Here is a 17,851-nt window from a genome sequence, read left to right on the forward strand (position 1 = left end):
AAACTGAGAACTTCAACAAATATAAATGCATTAATAATTCCAAATGCATTAAGAATATAAACTTTTAATTTCTGGAGAAGGCATCTCTGTTCCATTTTCAAATAAACTTCTTCAAGTTTTTGTCCCCGTTTTCACGTCTTTATTGATTATTTATGAATATAATGAAATTAGATGAAATGATTGTTGACCATTTCATGAAGGCGAAACCTAATTAATGTCTAAAAAAGAAAGGCAAACCAATAGAAAATATATAAAGAAATGAAGAAAAATATTGGCAAATAAGCTGAATAATTCGAATAAGTGTCAATAAGGTCTGTGGGTTTAATGGCATATGTTGCTTAAGCCGGATTAAGAAATGAACCTTAAGAGAACTGTTTGTGGACATTGCAGCATCGGTCGTCTGCTTCTTTCATGGCGATGGCAGAATAATAATCAAAGGACTTTCTATTCAAATATAATAACAATAATAATAACAATTTCGGTAAATTAAAAAAGTTATAACAATCTGATAACGTGATGTTTGTTTTCAAGGTATAATCTTGATTAATGTAGCCAGGCAAAGGTAACGTTTTGCTCTGATGAAATGAAAGAACGACTTACCCATGTTTAAACTTTGACGATGTCTGACTTTCTTTTCTTTCTTTTTCTCTTTTTTGTTTGTTTTTTTTTATCGGGCGGGCGTTCAGTTAAGTAGCCAGTGTCTTTTCATCCGCTGCATAATAGCCGGATTTTTAGAACAACTCTATTAGCATTATTATTTACTTTTTTTTTTATTTTTTGAATAGTGGATCTCGAAGCACGTAAAGCTATAAATGGCAGCGTATAAATATTGGATTAATATTTACAACTTGATCCGGAAACGAAAATCAGAAAAAAAATAGTGCAATGGGTGTAAAAAAAAATGTGTAGGAAACGAAAATGAAAAAAAAATCCGCGTAAAGCAACGAGAGGGTGGGGAGAGGACCTCGGAAAATTCACAAGATTTGAGTTTTTCTCTCATAACTTTTAGGAAAATGGGTTTTTTTCAATGAAATTTTATAAAAACACATTTCAAACGGCATACATAACGATTATAAAGATATTTGTGGGGAAAATCATTTCCAAGAGGGTGAGGAGAGGATTTCGGAAAATTCACAAAATCCGAGATTTTCCCTCATAACTTTTAGGAAAATGGGGGGGTTTTTCAATGAAATTTTATATAAATACCTTCCAAAAGGCATACATTACGATTATAAAGAAATTTGTGGGTAAAACCTTTTCCAAAGGGTGGGGAGAGGACTTTGGAAAATTCACGAGATCCAAGTTTTTAGCAAAGCAACAACGACAGTTGCTTTTTCTAAGCAAACATAGTGAGTTCTCTCAGATATGTCAGAGAACAGAGAAGGTGGAATTATCAGAAGAGGAGTTGGCTAGGGCAAAAAGGCATCTAACTAGAAATGGCCGGACAGTCCACCTTAACACACCAGAGGTAGTGCAAGAAAAAACGAGGTGTGAAGCAATAATATACAAATGTGTATCATTAAAGACATGAAAAATAGAAGGAGTTATGCAGGCTGAGGTCAAAAAATGCCTGAGACCTCTATAGAATCAAAAGTGTTATGTTGCCCACAATAAAAGCTTTGGCACAGGTGAGGTGAGGTTTTCAACTGAAGAACTGGTCAAAGAAAATGCTACAATAACCCTTAAAGCTGTGACGTTATATATGATTGCCAAGGCAGCGAGCTGGCAGAAACGTTAGCATGCTGGCCGAAATGCTTAGCGGTATTTCATCTGTCTTTACGTTCTGAGTTCAAATTTCGCCGAGGTCAACTTTGCCTTTCATCCTTTCTGGGTTGATAAATCAAGTACTAGTTGCGTAGTGGGGTCAATCTAATTGACTGGTCCCCTCCCCCAAAATTTTGGGTCTTGGGCCTAGAGTAGAAAAGATTATATATGATTCCCACATACTTCAGTTGGAAGGTTGTTAAAGTGAAAGTAGCAGAGGTGTCACCAGAAGTGGACATCTCCTTGCTGGCAGCTGCAGTATTGTATGGCATAGAGGGAAGAATTAAAATTCTACAAATTCACAGATTTAAAAAAGAAAACTGGTATGGTACAGGGATAGAACTCTTGTTGCTTGCAGATTTCCCAACTGCACAGGAGATTCCAGAACTAATAGAGCTCCCTGCAGGTGCAAAACTATTTGTAGCAGTAGAGGGTAGAAAGCAGAGATGCCACATTTCTGGGCAGACAAACCATTTAAAGACTTTCTATCTCAAGCAATCAAAAGAGAAAACCGTGCTGCTGCCGACACCTCCAACACAACAAAAGCAGAAGTACCAACAGAGGTAGGTGGCCATTGGAGCAGCAACAACAACAGCAACACCAATCACAGCAGCAGCCATTCAAGAATTTGGACCTGGAGATCTCCATTTCCAGAAACTTTGAGGGCCACCTCCCAGTGATGTTGGGCGTCAACAAAGAGCCCTCGACTACAACAAGTATTTTTTTTTCCAAGGTCTGGGGTCTCCCACCCCTAAGCCCTAGACCATCACCTAATCACCCTTACTCGGCTTGTTGCTTAACAACAACAACAACAACAGCAACAAACAACTCACCAACATCTATCTATGGCTTCCACACACGAAACAGTAACAAAAACAACAGCATCAGTACCCCCTAAAACAATAACAACCTTACCAACAAAGCACAAACCAAAAAACCCCTCAAGACTTTCTTTTCCCCTCTCCTGAACACTCAGATGTGTCCTGTGCAGAGGGAGAAGAAGAAGAGCCTAAATGGCAATAAGTTGCCAAGTCAAAAAGAAAAAGCAGCAAAAATACACCAACTAAAACACAAAAATCTGGCAGGTATGACAGTGAGGAGATACCTGACAAAACAAACCCACAAACACCTCCCTCATTAGCATCCCCATCAACACCATCATCATCACCACCAAAAGCACAACCCACTTCACACACACAACTCACACCTTGCACACCCCAACACTAACAACACACAATCATCAACTACACAACAATAAACACAAACAATAAAGATATAGGCGCAGGAGTGGCTTTGTGGTAAGTAGCTTTCTTACCAACCACATGGTTCTGGGTTCAGTCTCACTGCGTGGCATCTTGGGCAAGTGTCTTCTGCTATAGCCTCGGGCCGACCAATGCCTTGTGAGTGGATTTGGTAGACGGAAACTGAAAGAAGCCGGTCGTATATATGTATATATATATATATGTATATATATATATGTGTGTGTGTGTATGTTTGTGCGTCTGTGTTTGTCCCACCAACATCGCTTGACAACCGATGCTGGGGTGTTTACGTCCCCGTCACTTAGCGGTTCGGCAAAAAGAGACCGATAGAATAAGTACTGGGCTTACAAAGAATAAGTCCCGGGATTGATTTCCTCGACTAAAGGTGGTGCTCCAGCATGGCCACAGTCAAATGACTGAAACAAGTAAAAGAGTAAAGAGTTAATAGCGCACATGTACAACTATACGAATGTCACAAACACTGGTTTCTTTGCATTAACAAACAACACACCAACACACACAAAATTCCTGCTAACATCAGAAAATACATACAGCAAAATATCTTGAAGGAGTTGGGGGCCTTCAGAAAAGAAACCAACAAAAGTCTTTACTGCTTGTGGAAACCTCCACATATAACCATGGGGACAGAATAACCATCCATCCCTCACCAGTAAGTAGCCTGTTTCACTTCTATACTTTGATCTAACATGGCCTCACTTATGATAGGCAGTATAAAAGCATGTGCCCTGGGGTCACCCTGAAAACAAGGCCATCTACTCAATGACCCCAGGTCATAAGTATCGATGTGGTGGCCATCAGTGAAACCAGACTCTCCAACCGACAAATGTTCATGCCCATTTTCGGTGGATACCAGATCTATTTATCTCCATGTCAACCAGAGATGGAAGGGGGACCTACCATGTTGTTCCTGAGAGGCCTGGATCTCAAGATAAGGACTATCTTCCTGGACCCAGAAGGTAAGTTAGTGGTCTTGGATGTGAACAGTAGTGATGAGGGTGCCCTCACACTGGTAGCTATTTAGGTTCCCACATGAGCAGGATACCCAAACTTCTTCAGATGTCTGGAAGTTTTCCTAAGAACGTTGTAACCTTTACTGTTAGTTGGCAATTGGAACGCCATCTTAAAGCCATGTTTGGACTGTGTGGGGCTCTTTTACTCTTTTATTTGCTTCAATCATGTGATTGTGGCCATGCTGGAGCACCGCATTTAGTCGAGCAAATCGACCCCAGGACATATTCTTTGGAAGCCTAGTACTTATTCTATCAGTCTCTTTTGCCAAACTACTAAGTTATGGGGACGTAAACACACCAGCATCAGTTGTCAAGCAATGTTGGGGGACAAACACAGACACACACACGCATACATATACATATATATATATATTATATATATATATATACGACGGGCTTCTTTCAGTTTCTGTCTACTGAATCCACTCACAAGGCTTTGGTCAGCCCGAGGCTATAGTAGAAGACACTTGCCCAAGGTGCCACGCAGTGGTACTGAACCCGGAACCATGTGGTCGGTAAGCAAGCTACTTACCACACAGCTACTCCTACACCTATACAAAATGTATCCATCAACATCAAAATGTATCCATCAACAGTGAATTGACGAATTACTTCAATCAAAGTTAATATAAAAATAAAATTGAGACAGCAGGGAAGGAATTTGGGGATTTCATCCTCCAGATCACAAGGAACAGAATATTTGTTAGGAAGATCGCTTACTCAACTATCACAGGTAACCTAAAAAAGATGCAATAGCCATCAACAAGACCAGGATTTCTACTGTGTACATAATAGCACTCATATTCAATAACTGAGATATTCTCAACTTGTAGGTTTTCAGGATCAGAAAGCAGTGCTTTTCCAGAAATCCTTACATTTCAAAGAATGGACAGTCTTCTTGGACCCAGACAGCAGGTTGGAAATATTCCTGGGAACATCTTGTTCTTTAGTGGGAAATTAGAATTGCATTTTGGATGCACAGAACAACTGAGCGGGGATAGTGCATAGCGGAATTGGTGGTAAAAGCCTTGAAAACCTATTCAAAAACTTCCAGTTGTCTGACAGATATCAACTGGATTTCCCTGACATGCCAGGGTTGACATGTAGCAACCACAACAAGTCATCCATCCAGATAGAGTATTTGTTAGGCTAGTGAATAGGGAAAGCATAGCATGGCTTCATTTTAAACTGATTGGCTATACAGGTTACAAATTTGTGATCTGCTCAGTCAATTTATATAGGACCCATAGACAGGGACTCAGTTACTGGAAGTTGAATGCATCCTTACTAGCATGCAAAATCTACAGGGACCAGATTAGGGAACTAGTTGAGTGGCAGTTAATGGAGGCAATTATGCAGTTCTAATTTGCCCTGAAGAAAATAGAATCAGTAGCATTCAGCAAAGAGTTATCAATAGAAAGAAATATATTTCTTTACTACCCGCAAGGGGCTAAACAGAGAGGGGACAAACAAGGACAGACAAACGGATTAAGTCGATTACATTGACCCCAGTGCGTAACTAGTACTTAATTTATCGACTCCCGAAAGGATGAAAGACAAAGTCAACCTCGGCGGAATTTGAACTCAGAGTGTAACGCCAGACGAAATAGATTGGAGGGAGAAGTGGTTAGCAAAGTAGAAGTGGAAGTTAGTAAAGGAATCCCAACTGACATGCTAGCAGCAGGAATGGCACTGGACCATTTCTTCAAGGTGAATCATGAAGGCTTTATTGTCAGAGCTAAGGCCTGTGCACCCAATCATGAAGGAACTAAAACCATCCAATGGGCCTGGACAGTGGAGACATAACATGGCAACAAAACCACAATCAGTCTTTGATGTGCCAGGACAGGCTCATGTTACTCAGTTCCGAGATGTGTGTGGCCTTCCAGATGCACTTCACATAGCTGTTTGAGTTGGACAATGGGTCAACAACAGTAGTGGACTTTATTTCATACCTGGACAGCCTGCCTCAGCACTCAGCAGCAGACACAAGCTTCTACAAAAATCTGTGGAAATATGGAAGGCAATGAACTATTGGATGGTGTGCACTATTAATTCTATGAGTTCATGTCAGATTTGTTTGGCAGCCTCATGACACACATATGCATATATTTCTGCATGTGTGTGTTTACCTCCAACCCCAGAAAAGAACTGTTGCAAAAACAGGGTGACTGGATATTCAGCTATGTCAACATCAGCCTCTACACATCTGCAAGAAAATATTTTCTCTCAGCCTGGAGATATTTTCAAGGAAGATTACAAACAGACAACATCACTTGTATAACAATAATACGTAGTTTACACTTAGCTAGCAATATCAAGAGAAAGTGACAGAACCAAGACACACACACACGTGTACAGTCACCGGAAATAACTTGCACGGACACCGGAAATACATCTGACATCACCAGAGAAAACAAAGCAACTACCCCCAGCGACTTGCCTGACTTTTCATTGGACAAAAGCTACCTACCTGCCATTCTATTGGACACTGGCTAAACATCACTGCTGATATTTTTGTATAAATAGACATCATAAATCGCTGTAGAAGCAGTTGGCTTTTTGGCATTCGACTGATGTAAATCGTGTCATCTCGCCTTCCACGCTTGCCACTCACGCCGCCTTGAACCTTTGTACTGCTATTTCACGCCTGAAATAAATCGCTGTATAAACTTACACCTCTTGTCTGCTCGTCCTTTCAACTACTGCTTTCGTCTGTCCAGTTTTGCTGATTACAACCACAGTCCTTTTCAGGGCTAATTCAAGTCTGATCTGAATGCAATAACAGTCCTTTTTAGGACTACTCTCAGATCCGATCTAATTGGGATAGCAGTCCTTTTTAGGACTATTCTTGGATCGGATCTAATTGCGATAACCGTCCTTTTAAGGGCTACCCCCAGATCAGACCAGAAGTAGTGGCCAAGAATCTTACCCGCTACACACATGTGATGACCTTCTTTTCAGTTTCCGTTTACCAGATCTACTGACAAAACCTTGGTCAGCCCAGGGCTAGAGTAGAAGACACTGAGGCATCACACAGCCACACACTCTTTTACTTGTTTCAGTCATTTGACTGTGGCCATGCTGGAGCACTGCCTTTAGTCAATCCAAATTTTTCCTCATTATATTCCGAAATCACATTCAACTTTCTACAGATACCCTAGCGTAGTACTACTAAACTACGTAGTGTTCATTTCTACCCAAGAAGTGGCGCAGGGGTGATCAACATTGACTTACAAACACACACACACACACACATGTATGCTGGGCTTCTATACATTTGTCGCATCATCACTGAAATAATAACATGGACGGGAAAGACTTCTGCCCTCCATCATAAGTACGGGGCTGTAATTTGTTAAGGAGTTTCAAAACTAGATGTTGCTTTATTTTCATATATAACATGTAAACATGTATATCTTTCAGAACATTGTCTTTTTATAAGATTTTGCTGGCAAATTCTAAAATCAACATAAACATTTATTTACAGGAAACAAAATTACCGGAAAACTTTCTTCTAATTCTTCCAAATTTTTCTGCTAAAATGTATTGAAACTGTAACATAGCTTGGTGACATCTTTACTGTTTGAGAAATACATTAGAAATAATGTTGTAGCAGATAACAGTTAACTTTTGGCCACTATTTGGACCCTGTTGTGTCCACTGCTCCGATTGGTTGGCATTGGCACAACCTCACTTTTATATATAAAGATATCAAAATCAAAGTAGCTAACTGGATTACCCACTGTAATATTTCAGCAGATGTTATTTTAGGTGGTTTTCTTCTGGGGTTAAATAATGCAAATTTTAAATTGCCGTTATTACTGATGAATAAATAAGTCGTATTTTATACCTACATAAAGGAATAAAATGACATCTTTATATATCTATATATATAAAACTCTAGTTGTGTGAGTGTCTGTCCCCTTCGATTTAGATTCCTAACTACTCCCACATTTTGCGGTGCAGTTTAACCAAATTCGGGTATCTTGTAGTCGTGATTCATATCGAGCCCGTCTGAGTATTAGCGTGCGTCTACGATGAGTCTACGATTTTAAAAATAATTTAACATCATTTTTTATTCCATTTTAATGCATAATTTTTCGTGTGTCGATGGCGGCGGAGTTGGCGTCCACGCTCAAACACCTGCACCTGTGTTTGCTTCTCCCCCTTCTTCCCTCCCTCGTGAAGCTGTGGGGAAGGGAGTTTAAGGAAATCAACGTCGTAATGCGTTGTCAAGGAGACCAGCGTTCTTTTAGAACAACGACTTCATGGCTTGAAGACACCAAAACAGAAATGGCTAAGAAAGCCCGAATTGGCATCTATAAAGGAAGTAACTCTCTAAAAATGCTTATATAGTTATTTCCCTTACAAACCCGAGCAACGCCGGGCGATACTGCTAGTCTATATATATAAAAGTCAAGTTGTGTGTCTGTCTCCTACGATTTAGATTCCTAACTACTCCCACATTTTGCAGTGCAGTTTAACCAAATTCGGGTATCTTATAGTCATGATTCATATCGAGCCCTTCTGGGTATTAGCGCGCGTCTACGATGAGTCTACGATTTAAAAAAATTTACCATCATTTATTCCCATTTTTAATGCATTTTTTTTGCTATTATATAAGGGAAGTAACTCTCAAAAATGTATTGTTAAATCTAAGAACGTAAAAAGCTACAGTAACACCCCCCTTTGTGGTTAGCCATATTGAGATGGCTATTATACTTTACATCTCTAAAAATGCTTACATAGTTATTTCCCTTACAAACCCGAGCAACGCCGGGCGATACTGCTAGTATGGAATAAAGTATGAGTTGAGACTACAAATCTATGCAACACCCTGACTTTGTTTCTTTGTAACATTCTCAAAAATGCGTATTTTTTTATGAAGATACCTTTTAGATGGTGTAAATTAGGGTTCTATCGGAATTTTCTGTGGGGAACTATTTCGGAACGAGGGATGAGAAGGGTTTTGGATAATTCACACATCTTGATTTATTCCTTCATAACTTCCTGAAAAATTTACATTTTTTAAATAAAATTTTCTGCAATTTCATTTTAAGTGGTGTTATGTTACGATTATATCGGAATCCGATGCAACGAAAATTGGGATAGAGTTTCGGATAATTCACACACTTCGACTTTATTTCCTCATACATTCTGATGAAGTGTGGGAATTATTCACCTCCCACCACCACCCACTCCATATTTTTGTTGTTTTTTTTTTGTTATCATCAAATTCCGCTATAATCGTAACCTACACCACATTTGTTGCAAATTTTATTAAATTTTAGAATAGTTATTTTCAGCTGCAGATAGATCGTAATAAGTATAGGACAAGACTTGGTCAAACCCTTTAGTCTGACCCAGCTAACCGGTTAGCATTAGGTGATTGTTGCAGCTTCGAACACCGATACCAATAAATATGGTATCTTGTGTTGTAGTGAATGCTCCAGCTATTTCATATCACACTTAAGGCCATCAGAAACCAGGATCATTGCTTAATCTCATTTCTATACATTAACATTCATATTACTATGGCAACAACAGCGTTCACACTTTGTCGCCAAGGTATTCAGCGCAGAGTTTTTAAAAAAAATTAATTCTAATTATTTATATACCAATACTTCTATCATATATTTCACATCTAGAATATAATTCTTAATTTTACTAACAGAATATATACATTTTCTATCCATATTTTTACTATTTGAACGAATTTTATTTATGTTGTTTCCAAATTATAGAACCGCAGTCAATCAAACCAAGCGCGGCAGCCACTGTCATGGACTGCTTAATTTGCACGTGGAAATGGTTTCTATTCGTGTTATTTCTTCATCAAATTTTATCACAAGTCACCAATGACACAAATAGCACCACTTCATCAATTACAACACTTAGTTCTGTTACTAAAAGGGCTGTTACAAAGGCAGAGACCACGTCCGTTACGAAAGCACCGTTGCCAACGCAACCGCCGACCGACATTCCACCAAATACAGGTTGGTAAACAAACACCCCGTTGTAACAAAGAACTCTCTCTCTCTCTCTTTCGTTCTTTATACGTGTGTGTTTATGTATATAAACTATATATATATATATGGTACTATTTAAGAAGAGTGGTCCCGGTGTGCGCACTCGCGTACTCGCGCATCCGCGCTAGCTAGTCGTGACTAGTCGATCCTACAACGCCTACCTAGCAAAGTAAATAAAACAAAAAAATATATAATTTTCTTAAACAAAGTGTGGTAAGTAGCTTGTTTACCAACCACATGGTTCCGGGTTCAGTCCCACTGTGTGGCACCTTGGGCAAGTGTCTTCTACTATAGCCCCGGGCCGACCAAAGCCTTGTGAGTGGATTTGGTAGACGGAAACTGAAAGAAGCCCGTCGTATGTATGTATATATATATATATATATATATGTATGCGTGTGTGTGTTTGTCCCCCTAGCATTGCTTGACAACCGATGCTGGTGTGTTTATGTCCCCGTTACTTAGCGGTTCGACAAAAGAGACCGATAGAATAAGTACTGGGCTTACAAAAGAATAAGTCCCGGGGTCGAGTTGCTCGATTAAAGGCGGTACTCCAGCATGGCCGCAGTCAAATGACTGAAACTAATAAAAGAGTAAAGTAAATAAGTCAAAAACACAAAGTAAGGATCGACTAGTCACGACAAGCTAGTACCTATATATATATATATTTATATTCATATATATATACACACACACAATCCTTCATGTTAAGGATTGCTGGTTGACTGTTAGAATCGGTTGTGCATTGGACTAAATATCTAATAGTAAATTAATTCATCTATATTCATAGTTTGAATTACACTGTAATTGACAGTCCATCCATCTGGAATTGATCAAATAATCTGTATCCTGAGTATCACTTTAAATTGCATTTAGTAGTAGGGTCCTGGTTTAAGGAGTTCCAGAGTTTTGAGGAATGTTCTGAACCTCCTCAGGTTTACTTTGACCTAGAGTAATAGCGTTTGTCAGGGTTCCCAGCTATGGGTTAATTAACATGTCATGGAATTACTTCTGGAAGGAGATCACCTCATCGGATCCAGAGCGGATGAGGCCCCTCGGCTTTTTATTTGCCCATCTAACGGTAACTCGGTACTACTTAAGAAGAGTTGGGGACATTGTCGAAATAGACGAACCTTTGATGTGCAAAAGGAAATATAATAGGGTCAGAATAACAGTGGAGAGGTGGGGTTTGGGAGGATGGGACAGAGAAGACAAAATAGGAATTTGTGACTGATCGTTCCTCCAAAACTCTGCTCCCCCTCATCAGAAAGTATATAAAACCATGAATACTATAGGTGCAGGAGTGGCTGTGTGGTAAGTAGCTTGCTTACCAACCACATGGTTCTGGGTTCAGTCCCACTGCGTGGCACCTTGGGTATGTGACTTCTATTATAGCCTCGAGCCGACCAAAGCCTTGTGAGTGGATTTGGGAGACGGAAACTGAAAGAAGCCCATTATATATATATATATATATATGTGTGTGTGTGTCGCAACATTGCTTGACAATCGATGCTGGTGTGTGTTTACGTCCCCGTAACTTAGCAGTTCAGCAAAAGAGACCGATAGAATAAGTACTAGGCTTACAAAGAATAAGTCCTGGGGTCGATTTGCTCGACTAAAGGCGGTGCTCCAGCATGGCTGCAGTCAAACGACTGAAACAAGTAAAAGAGTAAAAGAATCCATCGTTTGTTGGAGCAGATGCAATGGAATAATTGAAATTGATGGTGAACCACGGCATTCCCATTTCAAAGTCAATCAAAAAGAAAACTTGGTGCCGGTGCAGTATGTGATCTTCAGCAACTTAAATCCAGACTAGCGTGTGATCTACATTCAAAATTTTGTTATAAATTTGCAATTATAATTAGAGGAGTGAGTTAAACATTCAAAAAATAAAAGAAAAATTAAAATTATTTACTCTTTTACTCTTTTATTTGTTTCAGTCATTTGACTGCGGCCATGCTGGAGCACCACCTTTAGTCGAGCAAATCGACCCCGGGACTTATTCTTTGTAAGCCCAGTACTTATTCTATCGGTCTCTTTTGCCGAACCGCTAAGTGACAGGGATGTAAACACACCAGCATCGGTTTTCAAGCAATGCTAGTGGGACAAACACACATACACACATATATATATACATATATACGACCGGCTTCTTTCAGTTTCCATCTACCAAATCCACTCACAAGGCATTGATCGGCCCGGGGCTATAGCAGAAGACACTTGCCCAAGATGCCACGCAGTGGGACTGAACCCAGAACCATGTGGTTGTTTAGCAAGCTACTTACCACACAGCCACTCCTGCACCTATTTATTGATTTTTATTTCATACCAGAAACATGAATACTGTGTATTCTTTTGCTCTCATCACGACTTCTTTTAATGGTCTCAAGACTAAAAGTGTTTAAATCAGAAAAGTTTTTTTGGTTTATATACCAAACCAACTGGAAGTTGAGTAAATAGATGAATTTTAAATGTAGATCACAAGCAATACCAGAAACATGTATGGAGATCACATACAATACCAGGCGCAGGAGTGGCTGTGTGGTAAGTAGCTTGCTAACCAACCACATGGTTCCGGGTTCAGTCCCACTGTGTGGCATCTTGGGCAAGTGTCTTCTGCTATAGCCCTGGGCCGACCAATGCCTTGTGAGTGGATTTGGTAGACGGAAACTGAAAGAAGCCGGTCGTATATATGTATATATATATATATGTATATGTGTATGTGTCTGTGTTTGTCCCCCTAGCATTGCTTGACAACCGATGCTGGTGTGTTTACGTCCCCGTCACTTAGCGGTTCGGCAAAAGAGACCGATAGAATAAGTACTGGGCTTACAAAGAATAAGTCCCGGGGTCGATTTGCTCGACTAAAGGCGGTGCTCCAGCATGGCCGCAGTCAAATGACTGAAACAAGTAAAAGAGTAAAGAGTAATACCAGCACTGAAAACTTTGTGGATCCAGTACTTGAAGTGCAAACCAGCTCAGTTGAATGTTACTGGAAAAATGCAAAACACAGATTCAAGAGTATGATGGGAGTACACAACCACCCCCCATTTACAGTTTACATATATTTATACATGTGGAGGGTTTCTCTTATCGTGGGTGCCCCTGACGTGCGTGCACGTGTCCGTCTACTGACTGGCACGGGTGCACACGTTGGGTCCACTCTTCTTAAGTAGTTCTGTTAACTCTATACAAATCTTGCATTCTGATAGCTACTGGGTTTGTGACCCTTATTGTATCAAATCAGTACAAGTCTGAAGGCCGAGAGAGTGGGGCCGGCTCTGCACAAAACATGCCCACTATAATGATAAACCGCTGATACCTTGTGGGGTAATTTACTGAATGTTTAAAAATGGCTGAGGGAGTAAACTCCTACAGAAAATCTGAATCCTAGGACAGATAATAGGCATCTCCCTGCGGATCTATGGATGCTGCAAACATACTGGCTTGTTGTTCCTTTGTAATGTGTCCACAAGTGGAGAAGTGTTGCATGTACTTGGGGCTCAGTACTTGCTTCCAAGTGCAGTGGAATTGGTTAAGTCTCTGTCTCTGCAGAACCATTGATCAACTATGGAGAAGATCAACTGTTAGGCAGGTCTGGATTTAAAGTCAGTTTAATTGATTATCCTTCATTTGTTTTACATTTACTTAGGTACTACTTAAGAAGAGTGGTCCCGGTGTGCGCATCCGCGCTAGCTAGTTGTGACAAGTCGATCCTACAACGACTCCCTAGCAAAGTAAATAAAACACAAAATAAATATTTTTTTACACAAAGTAAATAATTTTTTTAAACAAAGTAACATAGGCGCAGGAGTGGCTGTGTGGTAAGTAGCTTGCTAACCAACCACATGGTTCCGGGTTCAGTCCCACTGCGTGGCACCTTGGGCAAGTGTCTTCTGCTATAGCCCCGGGCCGACCAATGCCTTGTGAGTGGATTTGGTTGACGGAAACTGAAAGAAACCTGTCATATATATGTATATATATATATATATATAATATATATATATATATATGTGTGTGTGTGTGTTTGTCCCCCTAGCATTGCTTGACAACCGATGCTGGTGTGTTTACGTCCCTGTCACTTAGCGGTTCGGCAAAAGAGACCGATAGAATAAGTACTGGGCTTACAAAGAATAAGTCCCGGGGTCGATTTGCTCGACTAAAGGCGGTGCTCCAGCATGGCCGCAGTCAAATGACTGAAACAAGTAAAAGAGTAAAACACAAAGTAAATAATTTTTTTTAAACAGTAAATAAAACTCAAAGTAAGGATCGACTAGTCACGACTAGCTAGCGCGGATGCGCGACTACAGGAGTGCGCGCATCGGGACCACTGTTCTTAAGTAGTACCTTTACTTAGACATCTGGACACTTTTGAGAATGCAGATGTCTGAATAAGTAGGGGACCTGATCTGTTAAGGGTTTAGCAGTCCATACTTTATTATTAGTGCCATGTTATAACTAACCAAGTCCATTAATCTCTTAGGAAGCATTATTGATGATATAATCACTACTGGAAGAAGCATTGATGCAAGGGAATATTGGCTTGTTGAACTACTTTGACAGATCAATATCCCATCCAGAAAGAGATATGTCTCTCATTTTGTGAACACTAACAACCAAAGATAAACAACGGTTGTGTGATTCTTTGTGATCTGCAAAATAATCAGTTTGCCAACTTTTTAATTCTTACCAAATATTCTTATGTGGCACAATTTTCAAATGAATGTTTTTATATTTCTTTCAAGATATTGGATCCTGTCCTTGTGATCTGACTGCCCATGGCTGTGATGTAAACTGTTGCTGTGATTCTGACTGTTCTTCAGATGACCAACAGGCTTTTTCTCATTGCATAGCTTTTAATCCTATGTGAGTGGTTTTTATCTATTTTTCATTTACCATTTCCATTTCATAAAAAGTAAAAAAAAAGACTTCAAAAAAACACCATTGCAATTCATGGGGCTATGCTCTGTGTCACTGCTGTGAAGCTAGTTAATTGATCATAATAACTTTTTTCTCTCTGGTTCTTATTTTATTGATCACCCTTTCCCTCCCTCCTGATCCAGTCTGTATTCTCCCTTAGAATCACCTTTTTTTGTACATTGAGAGTATGCTCTGACACCCTGTCATCACTGTCTTTATCTCCCTTCTATCTACTCTCACCCACCCTCACATAATAAAGCTGGATGGCCATGTTTCTTCCCTATAGCCAGACACCTGTGCTCGTTCTTCAGCCTTCAACACTTTAGCACAGAACCATCTCCCCCCCCCTCACTCGGTCAAGAGGGCTTTTTCCCCTTTCCTTTCTTTTTGTCTTCTAAATTACTTGGTGACCTCACTAGTGCTGGTCATATGGATCAAATGCCCAGTACAAAATGTAAAGTAGTTGGTATTAGGAAGGGCACCCAACTGAGGAAACCATGCCAAAGTTGAGACTGGGGGCTTGTGATTCATTGGATCCTGTCAAATAGTTCAACTCATGCCAGCATGGTAAATGGACATGAAATGAGGAGGAGGAAAGTTCAGTAAATTCATTTTGTCCTGAGGAATGTAAAAATTATTTCAAACCCAAAGCATTATATTCTACAATCCTCGTGAAAAATGAACCAACCATGCCAATACAGACTATCACCTGTTTCCTCAAATTTCCATTCAATTTTATATTAAACTAGCAGTATCACCTGGCGTTGCTCGGGTTTGTAAGGGAAATAACTATATAAGCATTTTTAGAGATGTAAAGTATAATAGCCATCTCAATATGGCTAACCACAAAGGGGGGGATGTTACTGTAGCTTTTTACGTTCTGAGATTTAATAATAAATTTTTAGAGAGTTACTTCCCTTATATATGCCAAAAATGCATTAAAAATGGGAAAAATTGATGGTAAATTTTTTTTTAAATCGTAGACTCATCGTAGACGTGCGCTAATACCCAGAAGGGCTCGATGTGAATCACGACTATAAGATACCCGGTTTTGGTTAAACTGCACCACAAAATGTGGGAGTAGTTAGGAATCTAAATCGTAAGAGACAGACAGCACACAGCCTCTCTTTTATATATTAATATTTGATGATTAATTAACGAAATCACAAAGGTGGTGAGTTAGCAGAATTGTTAGTACATCAAGGCGGCGAGCTGGCAGAAATGTTAGCATGCCGGGTGAAATGCTTAACGGTATTTTGCCTGCTGCTACATTCTGAGTTCAAATTCCGCCGAGGTCGACTTTGCCTTTCATCCTTTCGGGGTCGATTAAATAAGTACCAGTTATGTACTGGTGTTGTTATAATCAACTTAGTCCGTTTGTCTGTCCTTGTTTGTCTCCTTTGTGTGTAGCCCCGTGTGGGCAGTAAAGAAATAGGTATTTTGTCTGCCGTTACGTTCTGAGTTCAAAGGGGCTATACCTATTTTAATACATATTTAGCAATCAACTCTCTTCCCAAATATTTTCAGAGAAGAAAATTCATTAATATTTCAGAATTGATGACCGGTTGTGCTTTCCTGAAAACCTTATGACAGTTAATGTCTATTTTAAAACCAATGTTTCTGATGATGGGATCCTCTGTATTTATTACGACAACAGTAAGTATTTTCTTTTGTCTAATTTAATAAATTTTGTTCATTTATCATTGTTCTTTCCTTTTATATTAAATTTTCTTTTTCTAAATTATGTCAAACAAAATTTGTTAAAATATTCAATTGCTAATTTTAATGAACCAGGCTATGTTTACAATTATATTCTTAAATTTATCCTCACTTTAAATATTTTTAAAATGTTTTACACTGAAGAACCAAACATATAACTGACAAATGTTTTCCATTTCTTTCATTTGTAGAAGCTGAACGAAACTTTTACAAAAATCCCAAGCTTGTTACCACTGAAGAAATGTTCTTGGAGTATGAAAAAAGATATTCAGGTCCATCGTATAAGGTACAAGAACCGAAAGCACCTACATTTGGAGACTTTTACAAAGTAAGTAGATCTCTTGGCAGAATGATGTTCAGGTTTTTTTCTTTTTTTATTTGCTCCCATTTAAATATTTTTTGAGAATTGAAACTAATGCTGAATAAAAAATTTTAAAAAAACAAAAATTAATAAATGTGGCATGCCAATGAAGGAACCTTTAAACAGCCACTTTATCTGCTAGAAATAGCAACTAAATGTACATTACTGCATATGCTTTATACGCACTTTTGACAAGTTGTGGTGCACCTGAGCACTGTATACAATAATTTCATTATTGTTATTCATCATCATCATCATCATCATCATCATTTAGCATCCGCTTTCCATACTAGCATGGGCTGGACGGTTCAACTGGGGTCTGGGAACCCAGAAGGCTGCACCAGGCCCAGTCTGATCTGGCAGTGTTTCTACGGCTGGATGCCCTTCCTAACACCAACCACTCCGTGAGTGTAGTGGGTGCTTTTTACGTGCCACCCGCACAGGTGCCAGACGGAGCTGGCAAACAGCCACGGACGAATGGTGCCTTTTACGTGCCACCGGCACGGGGTCCAGGCGAGGCTTGCAACGGCCACGGACGGATGGTGCTTTTTACGTGCCACCGGTACGGGGGCCAGGCGAGGCTGGCAACGGCCACGAACGGATGGTGCTTTTCATCCCATAATCATCCCATATCTCACAAAGCAAAGATACAGTCAACCGTGCAAGAGTCCTAAACTATCCAAATATACAGGATGATGTTTAGGAACACTTTTGATCATAGATCTACTCATTTAAGGGTTACTGTTGATGTGTAATAGAAGTACC

General features: G+C 39.6%; 2 protein-coding genes across 2 annotated transcripts in view; one reads left to right on the forward strand and one right to left on the reverse strand.

The window, feature by feature from the left end:
• LOC115214507 (F-box only protein 47-like) overlaps window positions 1–653 on the reverse strand; it is a 34,275-nt gene extending 33,622 nt beyond the window's left edge. Inside the window, exon 1 of the mRNA XM_036505067.1 lies at window positions 601–653. Within this exon, the coding sequence (XP_036360960.1) occupies window positions 601–604 (4 nt within the window). The 5' untranslated portion in view covers window positions 605–653. The remainder of the gene's footprint in view (window positions 1–600) is intronic.
• Window positions 654–2,210: 1,557 nt separating this feature from the next.
• The window catches only part of LOC115214329 (tectonic-3-like), a 43,137-nt gene continuing 27,496 nt past the window's right edge, over window positions 2,211–17,851 (forward strand). The window contains exons 1-6 of the mRNA XM_036504415.1: window positions 2,211–2,327; window positions 3,817–4,003; window positions 9,805–10,056; window positions 14,832–14,952; window positions 16,559–16,662; window positions 16,917–17,053. Coding sequence (XP_036360308.1) covers window positions 2,211–2,327; window positions 3,817–4,003; window positions 9,805–10,056; window positions 14,832–14,952; window positions 16,559–16,662; window positions 16,917–17,053 — 918 coding nt within the window. The remainder of the gene's footprint in view (window positions 2,328–3,816; window positions 4,004–9,804; window positions 10,057–14,831; window positions 14,953–16,558; window positions 16,663–16,916; window positions 17,054–17,851) is intronic.

Source organism: Octopus sinensis, linkage group LG7 (genome assembly GCF_006345805.1).
Source record: "Octopus sinensis linkage group LG7, ASM634580v1, whole genome shotgun sequence".
Taxonomy (NCBI): Eukaryota; Metazoa; Mollusca; class Cephalopoda; order Octopoda; family Octopodidae; genus Octopus; species Octopus sinensis.